General features: G+C 41.7%; 1 protein-coding gene across 2 annotated transcripts in view; it reads left to right on the top strand.

Moving 5' to 3' along the window:
• Positions 1-21915, top strand: part of MIDEAS (mitotic deacetylase associated SANT domain protein) — a 137258-nt gene that overhangs the window by 95212 nt on the left and 20131 nt on the right. For both annotated transcript variants that reach the window (XM_077464548.1, XM_077464547.1), the window contains exons 3-7: positions 8986-9261; positions 11581-11923; positions 14163-14229; positions 18684-18811; positions 21361-21464. In XM_077464548.1, coding sequence (XP_077320674.1) covers positions 8986-9261; positions 11581-11923; positions 14163-14229; positions 18684-18811; positions 21361-21464 — 918 coding nt within the window. The remainder of the gene's footprint in view (positions 1-8985; positions 9262-11580; positions 11924-14162; positions 14230-18683; positions 18812-21360; positions 21465-21915) is intronic.

The following is a 21915-nucleotide window of genomic DNA, read 5'->3' as shown; positions in this document are numbered from 1 at the left end:
TTGAACACTCTGGTAGTTCATTGATTCTACCTGTCCGTGTGAAACAGCCTGCCCGTACAATGTACGGGCATACAGCCCACACTGACGGTCTGCCGGAGACCTGCATGGCACCAGAGATCGCTGGTGCAATCCTTTCCAGGCTCCTAAACAAAAAATAGTAAATGCACTTTTTTTTTTTTTTTTAACCGGGGAAAAAAATTTGCATTTATTTTTTTTTTTTAAAGGTGAACTTATCCTTTAGGTGTCCTGTAAAAAGCCAGAAGCTGACTCTGTATCATATCATGTTTATTTGGACCGACCCTTTAATATTAAAGCACTGTATCTGTCTAACAGAGGTACATCTCCGTTTTAAAATGAATGGAACCACCTGCAACCTGTGGAGGACAGCTGTGAAGTTCTAGAAATGGTGCACATGGCTTTGGGCTGGTATTTTCAGGGGGCATTATTGTTGGACGGGGGCCTCCTTGATATATCAACATATGAAAACCCATGACAGGCATACAGTGTAACGGGGGGGGAGGGGATGGGGGGGGGGGCACGCCTTCACACCCTGTAGCTGCCAGGATACAAAGTATTTCTAACTAGTCTGATTGACCATTCGCCAGATATGCTCTGATCTTGGCACAAATTGAACAGTCATCGAAACTTGATCACTGACGCTGAATTACCCCTCATCTAGGTGTACAATATTCCAGAATTGCCCTGACTGTGTTATATGTAGGTTATTCTCTGTATTTATTTAGCACTAACATACACTTGAGAGCCTTGCAGGTTTTATTTTCACCATTAAAGGGTTACTAAGCCCAGGACCCTGCATTCACTATATCTGCATTTAGTTTTCTTTTGTAGGATTTCTTTCCTTATCCTTTTCAGCTGGTGATCCAGCCAGTAAGTCTGTTGTTTTTCAAAGGAACAATCTCTCCTGCAAATGTAGCAGTTATAGAGATAAGACAAAACATTTGGCATTGACAGGTGTGTTACAATGTTCAGCTTTTATTTATGTAAAACCTTTATCCCAAAAAGGAAGAAAAAATGTTTGCGGTAACTGAAGTGTGAGAGCTGGGGTTTGGCTTCTATTTGTTAGACCCCTTTCACATGGATACTTTTTTTCCTGTGTTTTTACCTTGCAAGAAAAATGTTTCCCTTTTAAAGCCTATGGGAATTTTCACCGGGGTGGATAAAAGTCGATGATTTAAAAAAAAAAAAAAAAAAAAGCTTGTTTTTTTTATTTTTATTTAAATCAGATTTTTTTTAATCAAATTTATTTGAATAAATGCTTTTGGAGTAAAAATCTATATAAGATTTCTATTAAAGATCCATTAATAATTTAGATTCTTCAGCATGAAATGGAGCTTAGTTATGTAGCATGAGGCTGTATATTCTGCAATATTTACATTTTTGGTAAACTCATTCAATGAATCCAAGCTCTGCAAGCTGAGATGACATGCAATGCTTTGATGCATTCACACAATGTCACAGTAACCATGAGCTAAAACAATGTCTAGGATTCTTTTTTTTTTTTTTTTTTTTTTTTTATATTAGTTTAGCAAAAAAATAAAAACTGCAGGGGTGATCAAATACCACCAAAAGAAAACTCTATTTGTGGGAACAAAATGATAAACATTTAGTTTGGGTACAAAGTAAACTAAAGGCAGACTAATGCGCAAAACCAAAGTGAACAGCTAAAGCAAATCCACACAGACCAACAGAAGCTGCCAAACATAAAAAAAAGTGTTCCCACACAAAAATAAAAATCAAATAAAAGTAAATAGGTGGCACTAACTGCAGTAAGGAAAGGTGAGTGGTCAAGCTGAATCAAATAAACAAAAAAATCAGCAGTGTAACATCACCAGACTGACTAAATCCATTTGATAAAAGAAACCAATAATAATCAAATGTAACCAGTATAGCTCTAAAAATGCATAGGAGTGGATGGCAATTACAAAGCAAAATAATTATCCAAAAATTGCATAAAGAAAAAAAGTCTTATAAAATCGCATAAAGTGCCAAAGTCTTCACATAAAGTGCAAGGAGTGGATGGCAATCACATAAAATGCATGCGAGTGGATAGCAATCCCAAAACAGAACAATTAACCAAAAAATCGCATAAAGTGAAAAAAGTTGCATAATGTGCCAAACTCTTCACATAAAGTGCAAGAAGGATCCAATAAAAATAGGAAGGTCTAAAGTGCATAAAGGTGCAAACAAAACCATAAATAACATAAAAAAAACACATAAAATACGAAAAAATTGCTAAAGAATTTTGCTAAAATGCAAAATAATAAAAGTCAATGCAAAAAAAAGGTGTAAAGTCCAATCAGTACAGTAAAGTGCAAACGTGAATGTACTGAATCTTTGTCAAACAGTTCATATAGAAGACATAAAGTGCATGTCTAGAAAGTGATCGAGTTCAGATTCCTCCAATCAACAGCAATCCATGGATTGTCATACGTTTCCCCCAGCCTCTTATCTCCAAAGAAGAGGAATCTGAAATCGTTCACTTTCTAGACATGCACTTTACGTCTTCTGTATGAACTGTTTGACAAAGATTCAGTACATTCACGTTTGCACTTTACTGCACTGATTGGACTTTGCATCTTTTTTTTTTTTTTTTTTTTTTTTTAACGTTGACTTTTATTTAGCATTTTAGGCCATTTTTTTTTTTTTTTTTTTTGCACTTTAGTGATTTTTTTTATTTGATTTTTTTGCATTGTATGTGTTTTTTAATGTTATTTATGGTTTTGTTTGTACCTTTATGCACTTTGGACCTTCCTATTCTTATTGGATCCTTCTTGCGCTTTATGCAAAGAGTTTGGCACTATGCGATTTTAATTTTTTTATTTTCTTTGGTTAATTGTTCTGTTTTGGGATTGCTATCCACTCCCATGCATTTTATGTGATTTCTGTCCACTTCTATGCACTTTGTGAAGACTTTGGCACTTTATGCGATTTTATGCGACTTTTTTCACTTTATGCAATTTTTGGCTAATTGTGTTGTTTTGTGATTGCTGTCCACTCCTATGCATTTTTAGAGCTATACTGGTTACATTTGATTATTATTGGTTTCTTTTATCATATGGATTTAGTCAGTCTGGTGATGTTACACTGCTGATTTTTTTTGTTTATTTGATTCAGCTTGACCACTCACCTTTCCTTACTGCAGTTAGCGCCACATATTTATTGATTTAGTTTGGGTATAGTGTTGTAGGACCGCGCAATTGTCATTTAAAAAGTGACAGCGCTGAAAGTTGAAAATTGGCCTGGGCAGGAAGGTGTGAAAGTGCCCGGTATTGAAGTGGTTAAATGTGTTTGCGGACAGGAAGTGGTGTGAACCGCCTACGTTTGCTCATGCTCTCAGCAGCCAGTTCCCAGCTCCTAAATAGCCCGGCCTGTCATGTCCATGTAATGTGGCAGAGCCGAGGCTTTGCTGCTACATTGCTGTCTGTCTTAGAATGTGAGAGCGAGACGAAATCTCTAGAAGGATATAAATAGATGCAGCCATGAAACTCTGGGGTAATGAGGAACACGTGAAGGAGACGCGTTTTCACATGTTTCTGGCCTCGGCCCAGAGAGAAATAATAATAAAGTATCTGAGAAAGTCATCTCTCTGGCTCTTTCTATAGTTATGTACAGTCACACGTTTATCTGAAACAACTATTACTTATTTCCTGTCTTAGTCATATACAATAAGGAGCTGACTTGTGTGTTTAATGTCTGCAAAACAGAATTTCGTGGAACAATGAGGCCTAGTTTACACTTGAAGTGAGGGGGCAGTAAAGACAGGCAGTTGATCCGCACTTTAACCACTCCTTGAAGCTGCAGAGGCAGCCATATTGAGGTTAACACATGCGGCTGCTGTGATGCTTTGTATTGCAGCATGGAAATCTCCTCCTGTCACATTCAAACTATTCAAGGGACCAGGGCCATGCCACAGCTGCCCAACAACCACATGCAGTTTATGCAGATGTGGCAGACTTGGAACAGCAAACCTCCTTACTGCCTGTTAAATGCCCTTGGTCAAACAATCTACTGTGGATTGCTCTTCAGAGGGCTAACACAAGTGGTAATGAGCCCTCGTCAGCTTAAAGTTGGACCGTTGAGCAACTTCACAGGTCTGCATGAATTCCTGATACACAATTTACAGCAACTGTATAGTTAAAAAAAAAAAAATATATATATATATATATTTACCATTAAAACACGGTCCTTAAAGTGGTAGTAAACACCGCTTTGACACTTGTACCTACAGGTAAGCTTATAATAAAACTTACCTGTAGGTACACGAGTCTCTCCTAAACATGCACTGTGTAGGAGATATGCACTATTTGTGCAGCTGGTGATGTCACGTGCTCGTGGCGTCCCTTCAGAGCTCTGTGCCGTGACTTGCATGCGCATGTGCAGGAGTGACATCATCACAGCACGGCTAATCAAATGGCCTGGAACCTGCGAATCTGGAAGGAAGATCGGGTGAAGTTGAAAGCCTCGTTAGTGGTGACAGCATGCCACTGGAGGGCTTTGTTTCAAGGTAAGTATTTTATAGTGTGCTAGTATGTGGTGTATACTAGCATATTATGACATTACCTTGCAGGAAGAAGGTTCTTTTTTTTATACAAGAGTTTTACCTCTTTAAAGCGGGAGTCCGCCGGGAGTCCGCGTTTTTTTTTTTTTTTTTTTTTTTATTTTTTTTTTAAAGCCAGCAGCTACAAATACTGCAGCTGCTGACTTTTAAAATAGTGACACTTACCTGTCCAGCGCGCCCGCGATGTCGGCACCCGAAGCCGATCTCTCGATCGTCTTTCGGGTGCTGCCACCGCCATCTTGGGTATGGGAATCAGGAAGTGGAGCCTTTTGGCTTCATTTCCCGGTTCCCTACTGCGCATGCGCGAGTCGCGCTGCGCAATAAGGATGGACCCGCTGCCTCTGAGATCTGTGTGTTTCCCAGCAGGCAGCGGGGGTCTTTTGGAAAGGAGCGTAATCTACGCCCCTTTCCGCAGAGAGCTATCCCGGAAGTGGGTGCAGATACCTGTACTGTACAGATACCTGCACCCCCCTCCCCCCTGAAAGGTGCCAATTGTGGCGCCGGAGGGGGGGAGGAATCCAATGAGCGGAAGGTCCACTTTAGGGTGGACCTCCGCTTTAAAGTGGTCATAAAAGCTGTTGTTTTTTTATTTCATTTTAAAAAACAAAAATGTATACTTACCTGCTCTGTGCAATGGTATTATACAGATATCCTTCTCTTATGGGGTCCTCGCCGGTGCTGCCTGCTTCTCCGTCCCTGCCTGTACCTTCTTAGCAAGCTGTGTGCTGAGAGGGCACCCGTGCGGGCACAATCCCAAGCTGTGCTGTGTACGCTAGGGGTTGACCGCTTATCAGCGGGCGATATTCACTTTTTTTGAAGCCTCAGTATTGGTCACAAGCTTACCGATGTTACCGATATTGCTTCTAGGGGTTGCACCATTGTACCAGGATGATGCCTGCAGCTGCAGACATCACCCCAGTACCGTTCTTCAGAGCGGACGGTCGGCTTTCTCGTAATAAAAACTGATGCGGCTTATTATAAGCAGTGGGAGGGGACAACTCTGGTCTCTCATCCCTCCCATGGGAGGCCCGAGCAACCAACTGGCACGTTGGCCGGCTGGCCAAAGACCCAAACAAAGCCTCAGATCTAGTAACCCGGAAGAGTTGTCATGACATCCCTTCTGGAACACTGGCATCCTTAAGGCACCAGTTTTAAAAAATCTTGATGGTTTGAATACTTTCAATTGTAAAGGAGGGGACCCCCGATCCCTCCATAAAAAGTACCTGTCACTGCCTATTACTGTCACAAGGGATGTTTACATTCCTTATGACAGCAATAACGGTGATAAAAAAAGGACAATGTAAAAAAAAAAATCTGATATTGGCAGCCAAAATATCGGTATCGGCCCTGAAAAAAACGATATCTGTCCACCCCTAGTGTACATCCATAGACGCACACAGAGTAGCTAGGCCAGACCTCCTGCTCCCTCCTCACAGAACTAGACTGGAGCCTAGCAGGAGCCTAGTCACCCACAACTGTCAGTCTCATGAGACAGCGGCGCCGCAGACAGTAACAGTGTTGGATCAAGAGAGGGCTAAGGTAAATCGTTAGAGAGTGGGCTGGGGAACAGATATTGGAAAATTCTTTTTTTTTTTACCTTAAGGCAGAGAATGCATTAAGGTAAAAAAATAAGTTTGTTTTTTATAACCACTTTAAGCTCCTGTGCATTGGCTCTGAAAAGATTTAGTTGATGTCTGGTCTGCTGCAGGCTCCTCATTCTTTTCTCCTGCAGTGATCAGCCTCCAACATTATTTTGTGGCCAATTACAAGGTCGGAGGCAGTAGCTGAGGCTGATCTATGTCAGACAAGAAAATCCACAGGCCCCAGGTTCTACATGGTTGTGTCCTATCATGGTCAGCATCCCCGATAGGTGCTGACCCTGGTTGATGCCCTGAAGCAGAGAACTTAGGGGAAAATGGATGAATGGCCGCACACTCCGAAAGCATGCCAAAATCTTTATTGTAGTGATCAACAAAAAAAAAAGCATATACAGCACAGCTAGCACCAGGAGATGAGAATGTTAATGCGTTTCATGCAGATAACGCTTATTGAAAACACATGTGATCGGAGTACTGTGATCACTGTGAGGGCCGGTATATACCTGTAGGTATGAACTTTTTTTATTTTTTCAGTAGATTCATTTAACAATAATAATAGAATTGTAACAATGCAAACATGACAAAGTGATATATTTAATATAAGTAAATTTGATGTACAGTGAATTACACACTATATTGTTTTTGTTATCTTGCCTTAAAAGTAACACTAAGGGCCGGTTCACACTGCAGGCGATGCGAGGTGACACCGACTTGCCTCGCCGCGACCTCAGCGGCAACTTGCAGATGACTTCTGTATAGAAGTCAATGCAAGTCGCCCCGAGGTCGCCCGAAAGTAGTACAGGAACCTTTTTTCTGAGTCGGAGCGACTCGAGTCGCTCCTCTCAGAACGGTTCCATTGTACAGAACGGGGGCGACTTGTCAGATCGAGGCGAGGCGAGTCGTGTTGCCTCGCATCGCCCGCAGTGTGAACCGGCCCTAATGCCACGTACACACGACTGGACATTCCGGCAGACCGGAATCCATCGGACAATTCGATCGTGTGTGTGCTGGCTTTTTTTCCCCAAAAGTCAGACAGACCTAGAAATAAAACATTTTCAAATCTATCTGATGGACTCTAGTCCTACAGACTAAAAATCTGGAAAACCGTTCGCCTGTGTGCTAGTCCGACAGACCAAATACGACACAAGGGCAGCTATTGGCTACTGGCTATTGAACTTCTTTGTTTAGTTCCATTTACGTCATCACATTCAAAACGAACAGATTTTAGAACGGACTTAGTCTGGTCGTGTGTGGCCAAGTCTGTTTCATTCAGAAAGTCCGTCGGACCTCCGCCGAAAATCCGTCGGGAAGCCCGTCGGACCTAGTTCATCAAAAAGTCCGGTCGTGTGTACGCGGCATAACTGACATTGGATCTACTCTGAAAGCTGGCCATAGGTGATGTCCTCCATCCACACAAGCAAGGTGGATGGAGGAATTCCTCCTCTTCTCCGAGACATTAGGGTTGATTTACTAAAAGCAAATAGACTGTGCACTTTATAAGTGCAGTTGCACTCTGCAAGCACTGTTGCTCCAGAGCTTAGTAAATGAGGTGAAGCTTCAGTTCAGCAAAGAATTACCCAATCTCATGGAAGGAAAATAAAAAAAATAAACAGCACTTTTGCTTGCAACATGATTGAATGAGGGAAGTAAGCAGAGCTTCCCCTCATTTACTAAGCTCTGGCGCAACTGCACGTTGCAAAGTTCACAGTTTATTTGCCATTAGGATTACAAACCCATTGCATTCTAACAGCGGAAGCCTTTACTCTTAGAATACATTAATCAGGGGCTGCAGCTGCTGATTGACAAAATGTTTCCAACTTGCCCATTTGACAGAAATTGATCTAACAGTCAAACTTCTGTTGACCAGAGATGGCCACACATGAGTTGAAGGCCCAGCTCAACTCTTATCTGGCAGCTTGAAATGTTTTAGATCTATACAAAGACGTCTTTGACAATCATGTTTATTGTAGACCTTTAAAAGAACATAGCAAAAGGGAGGCAGGGTTTTCATACATGCTACACCATATGCAGGTGGCAAAAGGAACAGTCGTGCACTAAAGCACACATCAGAGCTGCAACACAACCTGGCAAACTAGAATTACAAATATGTGTAATTTTGTATCCAGAAACTGCTTCTTTTTTACTGCTGATCCATGAATCCTTAAGAATTGTCCATGTGTGGAAGCCTGAGCCCTTGGCCTTCTGACCTCTGATAAAGTAGAGGATCAGAGTGACTGAAGTGCCAGTTCAGCAGCGATCATGTGAGCAAGTAGAGAAGCGATTCAGTTCGCATTGTGCGCTATACAAGTATTTCATTCATTCATTCAAGTACCTAGGCCTTTATACATGTTGTCAGCATTGAAGGGAGCCTGGAATAAAGGTAAGTATTTCAGCCCTTCTGTTACTTTGTATTTATTCCTGCTAGACTTTACCAACTGCAACTTTACCTTTGAGTATAGGTCTGCAGCGTGGTTGCTGCGTTTTTGGCAGCAATCACATTTGCAAGTTTTAAAACTTATTTTAGATGTATTTAATCAATAGCAATACGTGGTGCATTATTTTAAAGTTACTGTAAACCCTTACAACACACTTTCACCTACAGGTAAGCCTAGATTAAGGCTTACATGACCTGAGCGTCATTGACTCCATAGCAGCAAATGTACCTTATTTAGGTATGATTTTGGTGAAGAAAGGTCTACCACTGTCGACTTCCACAGCAGCACTAGAAATGATCCTGCTGAGCCAACATGTCTCCCAGCCAGTTATAACCTGTGTTATACTCACCTCTCTCATTTTTGTTTTTTTCAGGATAGAGATGCATCAAAGAATAAGGAAAATGAAAATTCAAAGGCTAGCACAGACATTGTTGGTGTGCCATCACCTAAGAAGCCTAGAGTGGAAGGAGAACTGAGACCTCTTGTCATGCCAGTCTCGGTACCTGTGAAAATAGAACCTGTACGAGAACTTGGAGAAGAAGAAAGGATGCAGAGGACAACAGCCTCAGAAAGGGAGTCCTCCATGCAGTCAGTCATAGTCACACGACACAGGGCTGGTCAGACAACCATTCCAGAACCTGTAGTAAAGGTGAGACCGTTCGCCTCCATGGAATTTTACATCAAAGCTCTGCGTGGTTTTAATTTCCTTAAGTCCTTATGACTTAAAAGGGGTTTTGTAAAGATTCAAATTTTTTAAAATAAAAATAATAAACCTGTTTTAGTTACCTGCTCTGTGCAAGGGTTTTGCACAGAGCAGCCCATTCTTCCTCTTCTGGGGTACCCCGCCAGCACTCCTGGCTCCTCCACTTCATCTGGTGCCCCCCACAGAGAGCTGCTTTCCATGGGGGCACCCGTGCAGTCCTGCTGCTGCATCCATTGACGCAGACAACAGGACTAGGCCCTGCCTCCGCTCCTGTCACTAGATTTGATTGACTGCAGCGGGAGCCAGTGGCTCCCACCACTATCAGTCTATCCAGTGAGGACAGAAACAGCAGCCAGAAATGCTGGGCTCATGCACATCGCTGGAATGGATTGAGTCAGTTAAAATAAAGGAGGGGCAGCTGAAGCAAAGCCAGTTTTTCACCTTCGTGCATAGATACTCAAATTTTCTTGGGGAGATCCTCGTCCCATGTGAATATATCTAGCATGGGTTCAAATTTTATGTAAATCCAAGCTTTTTTTTTCTCCATTTTTCGGTAGAGAAGGAAATTATTAAAATTATAGCGATTGGCAGAATAATGCTCCTTTACCTGAGACTTAGGTGGTCTCTCTACTTGATGTTTATTAAAGTGGAGGGCCACCCTGAAAAACAAAAGTACATAAAAAATTAGCAAAAAATCAGAAAAAAAAAATGAAAAAACATTTTTTTTTAAACTTACCAGAAATGCCTGTTGCTAGGCATATCATCCTAATCTGCCTCTTCCTCCTCCGCGGTGATGTTCTGTTTTCTCTCCTCCGTGCGGTGTCTTCTGGGTAATGGGGCGCTGTGTGTTCTGGGAACTGTGTGTCCCAGAACACAGCGCGCCCCATTCACAAAGCGCTGCGCGACTCGCGCATGCGCAGTAGGAAACGGGCAGTGAAGCCGCAAGGCTCCACTGCCTGTTTCCCTTAGATAGAATGGCGGCGCTGGGACCCGAGAGCCGAGGGACGGGTCAGCCTCGGGCGGCCGACATCGCCGGCACCCTGGACAGGTAAGTGATTATTAAAAGTCAGCAGCTACAGTGTTTGCAGCTGCTGACTTTTAAAAAAAAATTTTTTAAAGCTGGCCCTCCTCTTTAACTGGGGAGTTTTTTTAAAACATATTTTCCTTTGGTTGTTCACCTTTTTGATTCCCGATTTAATTTTCATCTTTAGATGTTTATGTATAGTCAACCTGTTTTGATACCATATTCTATATTGTACTCTAATGTGTGACCATTATTTATACTCTGTATACTTCATCTTTTCCAAATAAATCTTTTTGTGGGGGAAAAAAAAAACTTAGCTGTTTACCCACTTCTGCATTGGAGATACTTGTTAAGGGATAAGTTAACCTTTTTAAAAGAATAGTAAATGCACATCTTTTTGCAGGTAAAAAATAAAAAAAATGTGCATTTATTTATTTATTTTTTACTAGGAGCCTGGAGAAGAATTGCACTGGAACTGCATTGGCAGTTACACATGGTCAGCAAGACTCCATGAACTACCAGAGCACTTAACAGTGTCATGGTAGTTCATTGAGAACTACAAGCTGACAGCTGCAAAGGTTCTACGTACTTGTAGTTTCCTATTCGCAGAACTCTGTGAATGAATGACGCAAACTGGTGGGCAGAGCAAGCTCGGGGAAAAAGATCCCCTTCTTGCTGTCGCTTGATGCAGCGAATCAGGGACACGCTGCAGAAATGGGAACATGTTACATGCTCCACCCTAAAAATGGGTGAAACATGTAACATGTTTCCAAAGGTGAAGTTCTCTTTTAAGACTGGTATAAAGGGTCTGCCTTCACCACAGCCACCTGATCAGTCTCAGTGTTGTAATAGGAAACTGTAGCCCCAGCTATCCCTCTAGCAACACATGGAAAAGGACATCTGTTGGGTCAACCTAAACCTGACATCAAAGCCCTCCAGATAATTTGTTATCTATGAATTGCTTAGACACTCCATGAAAAAAGACACCAGGGAATTAACACTTGATTAAGACTAGCCTTTTTAGGCATATATGAGAGCCACCATATTGCAGCTACGGGCTTCAGCATCAGCTGTAGTTTATATACTTCTTGCTTCATTAAACAGAGAATACATGTGTAGTACAATCAACCCTTTTACTGACTGTTTAGATAAGTGAAAATATGTTTATTTGCTGGATCTAGCTAGAATTTATATTATTTGGTTATTATATAGTGAATGTTTTTTCTGTTCTTTCTCTGCAGCCCAATGAAAGCTCTTTGCCTTTGGATGGGGAGACTGTGTCTCGGAAACCCAAACAGCGTCCAAGGCCTGAACCCCTCTTCATCCCTCCCAAGCCCGGAACCTTTGTTGTCCCTGTTTATACCAACATAACCTCATATCAAAGTCACCTGCGTTCTCCCGTACGGATGCCAGAACACTTGAGCGACAAAAACTTTGAGCTGCCCCCTTACACACCACCCCCTATCCTCAGCCCAGTACGGGAAGGATCTGGACTTTACTTCAATGCCATCATGTCAGCCAGCTCGCATTCAATGCCCCCGCCAATCACTCCAAAGAGTAGTACAAGAACTCTGCTGAGATCCAGTAAGTGTTCTCTTTTGTATTTGTCTTTTGTTTGTCATGTATACTGTATATAATAATTGCATTTCTCTCTCTTCAAAGTAAAGGATGCTAGTCATTTTTCCCATTAATAAAATAGCAAAGTAGAGGGAGATATAAAATATTCCTGTTTTAACCAAGTTTTCCACAAACTAAAATTCCTAATTGTATGTTAAACGTTCTTTATATTAGTCATCTATTGTTCTCTATAGTTCTCTGCACAGCAGGCTTCAGACTGGGGTAAAAACAGACTTTGCATCGTGTGATGATAGGAGGAGAGAGGATAGGAGTAACTTCACCAGAGTGTTGCTGCCCCTTTACTACCCAATCACAGGCCAAGGTGGTCCCTGACCAAGCTGTATTGCTTTAATGTCAGTTGTACAAAAGAAGGTCAGAACTTGGTTCCTCAAAATTCATTGCTGGTGCATTTTGACCTACAGGTTGACCTCTTTCTATTCTATGCTTCATGCTTCTTAGGCATTCCTATAGATTTGTATAAAAAAAGAAGCAATTCTGATCTTAAAAAAACAGTTTTCAAACCCCCCTATACAGATGACATTTGTGCAGTCAAGCAATCTGAGATTTATTTAGTAGTGGAAGCAAATCCTGCTACTGCTAACCTTTCAGAATATATTTTCACAAATTTATGATGTCCACCTCTTTTGTTAGGGCATTCTTTCCTTGAAAATGTGCATGTTGATATCCTGGATCTGAGTTCTAAATACTGTAATTTTCTTTCACAAATAGCTTATTCTTCAAAGTATGTGTATAAGATATAAGGTAAACTATGTAGAAACAAACAAGATGAGCAACTGTGTAAATTCAACAGAACATGGTATAGACTAAGGCCCCTTTCACACGGCTGTTTTATGTCTGTTTTTCATCCATCCATCCATCGACAGATGAAAAACGGAAATGCATGTATCTTTGTGGAATAGCGGACATTAGCAGATGGTCATTCGCTGACATCCGTCTCTGCTAAGCTCCGTTTTTTATGATGGAAGAAAACCCTATTTTTTCATCCGTAAAAAAAACGGATGAAAAACTGATTTTAGCGGACGATCTGCTTACATCTGATCTGCTTACATCCGTTTTTCCCCCCCTTTTCCCCCCCCCCCCTCAATAAACAGACTGTATACTGCTAGTTGCTAAGCAGGGGGCCGGGAAGCCGGCCGTGTCCTTAGCAACCGATGAGTCATCAGCTGTCGGTGGGGTTCCCCGCTGAATGTAAAAAAAAAAATTTCTGTGAAAAAAAAAAACGGTGTGGGGCCCCCACCCCAGGTCCATACCAGCCCCTTCGGGTCCCCTACTCCAAACTTTTAAAAAGAAAAGGCATGGGGTCCCCACCCAAATCCATTCCAGACCCTTATCTAAGCATGCAGCTCAGCAGGTAAAGAAAGGGAGGGAACGAGCGAGCACCCCTCTCCTCAACCATACCAGGCTGCAATGCCCTCAACATGGGGGGGGGGGGGGGGGTGGGCTCTCCAGGTGACATCACCTCATGGCTGCACCCCATAGCTATATAACAGATGCCAGACAGCAGATGACAACACAGCGGAAGAAGACGGCAACAGAAGAACAGCGCCTTTTACATTTTTGTAGAAGGTTACTGGCGGTGAGGAATAAGAAGGCAGTGGGAGGAGAAGACGGCGGCAAGAAGAGACAGCGGCGAGAGGACAGCATCGGGAGAAGACAGAGCTAATAATAAAGGAATTCTTAAAAAACGGCTCTTTTACCCCACGGCATTTTTTTGGCATGGGGGGGCTCCAAATCCATACTAGACCTGAAGGACCTGGTGAGGGACCCCACATGTTGTTGTTGTTTTTTTTTGTTTGTTTTGTTATGGCATTTTTTTTACATTCAGCTGTCAGCAGGTTACCCCGCTGACAGCTGATGACTCGTCGGTTGTTAAGGATGGGGTGGCCAGGTTCCCGGCTCCCTCATTAGCAACCAGCTGTATATAGTGTTTGTTCAGTTCACTCACTTTTTATTTATTTATTTATTTTTTAAATGGATGTCAGCATACATGAAAACGGATGTGAAAATTGACATTCGTATCCATTTTTTGATCTGTTGTTTTTTTTGCAGTCCCAAGGATATGGTGATTCTAAAGTTGGGTAGGAGTGGGGAAAGGGGAATATACCAATATACGTGTGTAGGAAGGCTTTGATGACAATCTCTTGATTTGGTTTCCCAATACTGTATTTTTTTATTTTTTTTACAGCCAGTGGAGAAGACATGCCACCTATTCTGACAGCAATGGGAGATGCCACACCAGTAAGCCTTGAACCGTAAGTCTATAGGAAATTTTCTCTTGACTGAATCTGAATCTATCAACCTGTTGACTAAATCCTGCGTAATAGCAGATACCACAAGATGCCTGCTGCCCCTCCTCCGTGTCAATTTGAAATCTTATTTTTAATATGCAGTTGGGTTCTGGGCTAAGTCCTGCCTAGTTGCTGTTCTATCATCCATTGCACATTGTAGAAAGGCATCTCTGTGCCACGGAACTTTTATTTAGGGAATGTATCGATATTGGTAACTATATAGCAAAAGGGAAAATCAGAGCAGACTAGCCTTGGAGGCTGTACCATTGTTGCCTGCTTTACAAAACTACACTCTGTTCATCCTGGTGATCGTTTTCACTAGGCCTGAAACTAAGGGAAAATGTTGCATTGCCACCAAAACAGGAGTAGAGGGGAAATATTCCAGTGGCAATTGTCTAAGTTTGGAGAGATTTCCTCCCATTTCCTGTTGTGTCTACAAGATCTGGAAGTTAACAGAAGCCAGATGGATTTTTTTCTCTGTCTAAAATAGGAAATAAAAAAATGTAGTTTTAGTTTTACTTTAAATCTAGCAAAGGAGGAACATAATGGTAGGGGTAATTAAAGTACAAAGTGCTACATTTTGCCACAATCAGCCCTAGGAGCCACCTGGGCAGAACCATTAAAGTGGTTGTTAACCCACTGCAACTAAATCATCTTGTCCCTTCTGTACCATAATAACAAGTGTCCCTGTGCCTGTGTTATGTAAAAAATCTTCCAATCTGTACCTATATAAGCCCGGCTCCCAAAGCTCAGCCGATTCCTCCGCTCTCTACATTCTTGGGCTCACGGCTCCAGTGGGTGGGGCCAAGCCGTCCCGCTGACATCAACCGGGGAGAGAGAGCCAACAGTCAGCTGAGCGCTGGGAGCGGAGCTCATATAGATAAAGATCAGAAGATTTTTTACATAACACGAGGACAGTTTTGAGTGGGCTGGCGCTGGTACGAGCAGACAGGCAGGGAAGGGAGGGGGGAGGAGGACAGAGGAGACACAGATAGCAGGCTGCAGATGACAGAACCACGTAAACTGACCACGGTGTCGGGGCTCAGCAGCCATGATAAACCATGGTCAGTTTGCAGAGGGGAGGGCATAGCCAGGCAGCATCAGCCAGGTATTTTAAGTGCAAAATTCTTTAAGGGAACAGGATCTGTTTTTTTTTTGGGTTAACAAATACTAATAAACTCAGTGATAGTAAAGTCTATTTACCATGAAAATGCGTTTTACCTGAATGGAAAATCTGTATGGGAAGGCCTTTGTTAGGTCTTCGAGACATCCCTCCTTGGAAAAAGAAAGGAAACGCACTTGGATTTTTTATTAAATTACATTTTGCTTCTGTCATCTCGAATCATCCCTGGAAATTTGGGTCAAATGGCAATTGCACAATTAAGTGCCTGTAAAAAAAAAAAGTCTTGCATGAACAGAGAAACACATGCTAAATTATTAAAGGCACAACGAATCCCTTTCAGCTGCAGTGACTTTTATTAAAGTGATGAACTGGTACAAATTCTATGCTGTGGTGAATTAATGTACACACTTTGCATCGGAGTGACAGATGCCTTTTGTTTTGGTGCCCTGAGTGGGCTGTACGGCATATTAAAAGCATTTCTGAGGAAATAGTCATCATTATATCTGCAGCCTTTGGGACACATTACATGCTGCAATAACCAGGTGGAAACTATGTGGCCATGTCTGCTTCTTTTACTGCAGTTTAAACTTTTCCAGGTGTCCAGCCTGTGCAGTCACAAAAACACTGTCCCAAGTACATTTCCTTTTACAGTCTTATTTAATGATTCAACTATTTTTGTAAATATACGTGGAGGTTATGCAATCATTAGTAAATGTAAAAGCCTTTAGCAGTCCTATTTAAAGAGAGTGAAATATACACGCTCCTTCAATACTCAGTGTTACTAACCCAGGACCCTGCATTTACTATATCTGGTCTGTACACAGAACATAGAAATGCAATTATTTTAGTAACTATAAACTGCTAAATACCCTTTTCATCATCAGCAGTTAGAGCAGCCTTGTGACTTCAATCAGCGAGTTTTCATTCTGCTCTGACTGTCCTATGAGGCTGCATGACCTCTGACCATCTGTCTGGACAGTGCTGATTGGCCCTGTGCTGATCATATGCACCCTCCCATGGAAAAAACAACTCTCGCAATACACACCAAACTGAGCATGTGTAGAGTGCCTCCAAGGCTCTGTGCTATCAGCAGATGGATTGGGGAGAGTGGAAGGAGGAGATGATCAGAGAAGACAGGCTCAAACAACCTTTTTTACACAATGCATACGATTAACACTTTAGGTTCCACAGTGAGTATAACAAGCATGCTTTACGACAGGGGTCTCAAACTGGCGCCCTCCAGCTGTTATGAAACTACAAGTCCGATGAGGCATTGCAAGGCTGAGAGTTGCAAGCATGACTCCCATGGACAGAGGCATGATGGGATTTGTAGTTGCGCAACAGCTGGGGGGCCACCAGTTTGAGACCCCTGCTTTATGGCATATACACACTGATTTTACTGTTGCGGGTTTGGTAATACTAAAGTAAGCGTGTTCAAAGCTGATCATACGGTTTTGAGAGGAGTTTTGCAGATTATAAAGTCTGCTGGCCTGTTAAGTCTCTAAAGCCGACCATAAACTGTAAGATTTCTCACATTCAACCCTTGGGCTGAAGGAGAGAAATTTATTGATTCCCCCCTCCACACTAAACAGCATAGATGGAGTAATCTTTAGTACTGGCTATTGTATTCTGACATCCAGACTGATTGGATGAAGCCGTTGTTGTTCTCCACCTGGCTGCTTGGATTTTTAGATCATAGGGTACCAGGCAGGACGGTGATAACAGGGCCTTCCGCACTTCAAATGTAAGCCAATTCATCGGGAACCAGCTGAAATTTACTCCATGTAAGGCCTGTGTAGCATGCTAATAAAGAGGGTAGTAAAGGAGGACTACCCCCTCCTCACCACTGTGCTTCAGCCTTGTCTAATACTTTCATTGCTTGGGTCTATACATATACAAGACATGGTGTCACTTGCTCCCTGCTGGCTTCTCCATAGGGATATATGAAGATATAGCCTAGGTTGTGTGACGCTACATAAATCTAAGTGATAAATCTGTCATGGCATCCTATGGAATTAAAGCAGTGCTAAAACACAAGGTGTGCTAACAGCCCACCTAGGAGAGGATGATGTTAATTGGTCTTCTAACAGTATTCTCAACAAATCCCACTGGATTGCACTGATGTGTTATATAGAGTATATGTAAGCTATTTGAATCTGAGCACAGACATTTCTTCAGTACCATTTCAGTCTGTAGCTCTCCTCCCAGCTGCGTCTGTCTACCGCACATTGAGTTATTTTCTAAAGGCAAACACACTGTGCACTTGGAAGTGCAGTCACTGTAGGACATGCAAGGACAATAAAACTAAAAGCATTTTTGCTTGCACATGATTGGATGATAGAAATCAGCAGAGCTTCCCCACATTTCAGATCTTCCCCTCATATCTACAGCGACTGCACCTCCAAGTGCTCTTGCAGTGCACAGTGGATTGGTAAATGAGCAGAAGCTCTGCCGACTTCGATCATCCAATCATGTGTAAGCAAAAATGCGGTATTTTTTTTTGTATACGATTGGCTATTTGCAAAGTGAAGCTTTACCTCATTTGCCAAGCTTTGGAGGATCTGCAATTGCAAAGTGCACAGCCGATTTGCCTTTAGTAAATCAACCCCAAAATGTTACTAAACCCACAACAGTAAAATCAGTCTGTATATGCAGTAAAGCATGCTTGTTATACTCGCTGTGAAACTTAAGGGGTTAATCCTCTGCATTGTGTAAAAAGGCTGATCCTGTCTTCCCTGATCGTCCCCATCTTTTACTGTCCCCAATCATCTGCTAGAACAGATCCTTGGAGGCGCTCTGCACATGTTACGTTTGGTGTGTATTGCTAGTGAAGTGTTTTTTGTTTTGTTTTTTTGGGACGGTACATGTGATCAGCACGGGGCCAATCAGCACTGTCCAGACAGAGGGTCAGGAGTCATACAGCCTCATGGGACAATTAGAGGAGAATGAAAACTCATCCTACATGCTTTAACCAGTGCTTGGTCAGAAACTGATAGATGTCACAAGACTGCTGATGAGAAATGGTATTTAGCAGTTTATATTTACTAAAATAATTAAATTTCCCTGTTCTGTATACTGTGGGAGACCAGATATAGTGAATGCAGGGTCCTGGGTTTAGTAAGACTTTAGCATTCTATGGAAAAGAACAGTAATGCCTTTGGCAGGGCATGCAGTACTAGTAGGCTTTTACAAGCACTAGTTTTTGTCTGAGATATTTTTTCTGCTCTATTTTCTACTGCATACTGATGGAGTAAGCTGCATCTTGTGTTTTTTTTTTTTTTTTTTCTGCATCCAGACGTATTAATGTCGGTTCACGCTTCCAGGCAGAGATTCCTGAGTGCAGAGACAGGAGTTTGGCGTCTGTGGATAAGTACAAAGCTGACTTGGTGTGGTGTCCCTGGGAGGATTTGGAGAACAACCAGGGTAAGCCAGAAGCAATCAGTGTCCTAACGTTCCATTAGTGTAAAGGCAAGCTGCCTTACATAAGGAGCCGTGTGTGTGCTACTGTGAATATTTCTGGCATCTAAACAATTGCAGTCTCAGATAATCTGAGGAGAAGCTGACTACAGCATCTTCTAAGGAAGTCCTTTACAGAAAAAGATTTACCCACATGGCTGAAATTGGGGGAATGATCATCTCAGACTCCGGGAAAAGTTTTAAAGAAATTCACTAGTCATTGTTAAAAAATTGGATTATTATATTTATTATGGAACTCTGATTACATTTTTCAAGCTTGTATAATTTTTATGTTGAGCTTCAAAATGGTAATTTGGTGTTTTTGTCATTCCTTTTTTTTTCTTTTTTTTTTTACTTTTGGATAGGGAATTTTTCATTTTATTTTTTAGTTTGTACTGTTTTTTTTGTTTTTGTTTTTTTTGTTTTTTTACAGAAAATTTCTCCTTGCTTCCTGTCCCAAAGACTCAATAGGAAGTGAGAGAAAATCTCTTATGGTGAGGTAGAACCCATACTTTAGATAGTTGTCACAGTTTCCAATGGCAGATTTCTCCTCATTTCCTGTTCTAATGACAGCCATTGTGATTTTTCCATCAAGACAAATTGAGGGGGTGAATGTACAGGGGGGAAAGACAGCCATCAATTAAAATCTGATAACCAGTCCAACCCTTCCTTATCCTGTCTAAAGCCCTGTACATACTATGAGAAAATTGGAAGAAAAATTCCGTACAAGGCACGATCGTTCAATTTTCGTGTAGTGTGTACACAACTTTTGACATCTGATTTACAACTTTGCAAAAGAAAATTTCCAAAGGGACAAACTGCAAAAAAATTCTTAGGAACAGAATGAACGATTTTCACCACCATCTTTATGGATGTTTTAAAACACTGCTCGATTACTTTTGCCTTACCTCCTGGACAGACTTTAGGTCATGACACAGGAAGGAGTTGACCAGCTGAGGGTAGATAATGCAGGGTGTGTGCTAATATCTACCCTCAGCTGGTCAACTCCTTCCTGTGTCATGACCTAAAGTCTGACCTGGAAGTAAGGCAGAAGTAATTAAGCAGTGTTTTGAAACAGCCACAATGACAGTGAGGTAAGCATGCGTAGTATAAATGGAAATCTGTTTTTATCTTTGCAACAGAAGTACATCGATGCTATATTGGTGCATATGGGAGCCGGAATTTAGTTCCCTACCTAACATCCTTATACCAAAGCACTAAAACAATCCTCCAAATTCTATACTAAGGCTGGCCATAATGATGCAATTTTCGTTTCTTTCCAAGGGTTTCAGGAAAGAAAATCACCCCATTCCCCCATCAACACAGTCAGTGTTGTTGGAGAAATCTGTTCTGCAAAGCTGTTGTGTTCTCTCAGCAGGGGAAGGGCGTGAGGAGCCATCCCTGCCAGGAGAACGAAGTGCTTATTGCTAGTGGCTATAGCCGCTGGCAGTAATCGCATGTTGAAAATCCAACATGCGGGTTGTGCCCAAGTCCATCGATGGATCGACTTGGGTACATGCAGTCTGCCCATAGATGGTTCAAATCTCAGCCAGTCCCTGCTGACCTGGTCGAAATTCAAACCATCTATGGCTGGCTTAAGTCTTTGCCAAAATAGTGGACCATCCTGCTCCGTAAATGCATTAAAAACAAGCAACCTTGACTTCTCTGAGATGGAAAACGTGATTCTGTTATTTTAGCCTGAGGCTAGTTTTAACTTGTAACATAGCTCAGTTTTCCTGTCACACAGCATGGCCTTCTAAAAGTAAAATTACAGTAAAAATATGAAGTCTTTGTATTGTGGAACACATAAAGTGCGGGGTTTGTTTCCAAAGAGCAGAACAATCATAGTTAAAATTCCATTTGTGAAATGCAACAGTACAGATTGACCCAGAGGTCTGGTACTCACACCTAGGGTATTATGGGAAGTTAATATGAATATGTAAATGTGTAGTTCTAATTATACTGATAGTATTTAAAATATGTTTAATGATTCTTGAATGGTACAAAAAAAAATTTGTTTCAATTTTTTTATATCTGTTGGTAGTGTGACTTTAAAACAATTCTGTCTATTTAAAAAAAAAAAAAAAAAAAATTGGCTCCATGCAGTAAAAGCACTGAACCTGTCTCATACTGCTGAACCCCGCTTGTTTTGAAGATTCAAGTTTTGCGGATGAACGCTCAGCATTTGGCAGTGTTGAATGCTGGTGTCCTCCATTGCTCACTGTGGTTTGCTCTGTTGGCCCTTGTGACAGTGTGGAGGCTGACAGATGGAACCACAGAGTGAAACTGGGTACCAGGCGTCCAACACACCCGGATGTGCCCAGGTGCTGAGGATCAAACTGAAATAAAGTGGAGATCGGTACCATGGGACAGATAGGAAAGATTTCTTTGCAGAGTGCTGTTTTGTTTGAACTTTTTAAAATAATGACAGGGTCACTTTAGGTATTTCTTTAAACTCTGAAAGTGATAGTGGTAATCTATCAGTATTTCTAACTGTCTTTTCTTTCCATTGACAGTAGAGGAATTGCTAACAGCAGCATGTTCCAGCATCCTACCAGGCGGCGGCACCAATCAGGAGCTAGCACTTCATTATCTTCATGAGTCAAAGGGAGACATCTTGGTGAGCATGTATACCCTTTTCAATGTGCTTTTTGCTTTGGTAAATACAGGTTATAAATCTAGAAGCCACCATTGAAGGGAATAACAAATTATTAATTTCAATTGTTAGTGTATGTAAAGCCAAAACATTTGTTTTGGTTTTGAATAAAGAAGGGAATGGTTATGTTGCGGTCTGTGTCCCATTGGGAAAATTTCCTTCCACTTCCTGTCCCAGACACACATCAGGAATTAAAAGTAGATAATCTCCAACATTAATGGAAGTCCTCTTATTGGTCTCCAGAACAGGTTTACTCATTGGAAGTTTTGTCCTCAACTCCTTTTCCTGTAGCAATTCAAAAAAGCATGGATCTGCCATTTGCTGTACTGAAGGCAATGGCTATCAGGACAAGAGGGGGTGAATCTCAACAGCAGGGACACAAACAGCAATACAAATGCTGACAGAGGTTCTAACC

Source organism: Lithobates pipiens, unplaced genomic scaffold (genome assembly GCF_037356315.1).
Source record: "Lithobates pipiens isolate NorthernLeopardFrog02 unplaced genomic scaffold, aLitPip1_a1.2 Scaffold_30, whole genome shotgun sequence".
In the NCBI taxonomy this organism is placed as follows: Eukaryota; Metazoa; Chordata; class Amphibia; order Anura; family Ranidae; genus Lithobates; species Lithobates pipiens.
This window is presented reverse-complemented; position numbering and strand designations above follow the sequence as displayed.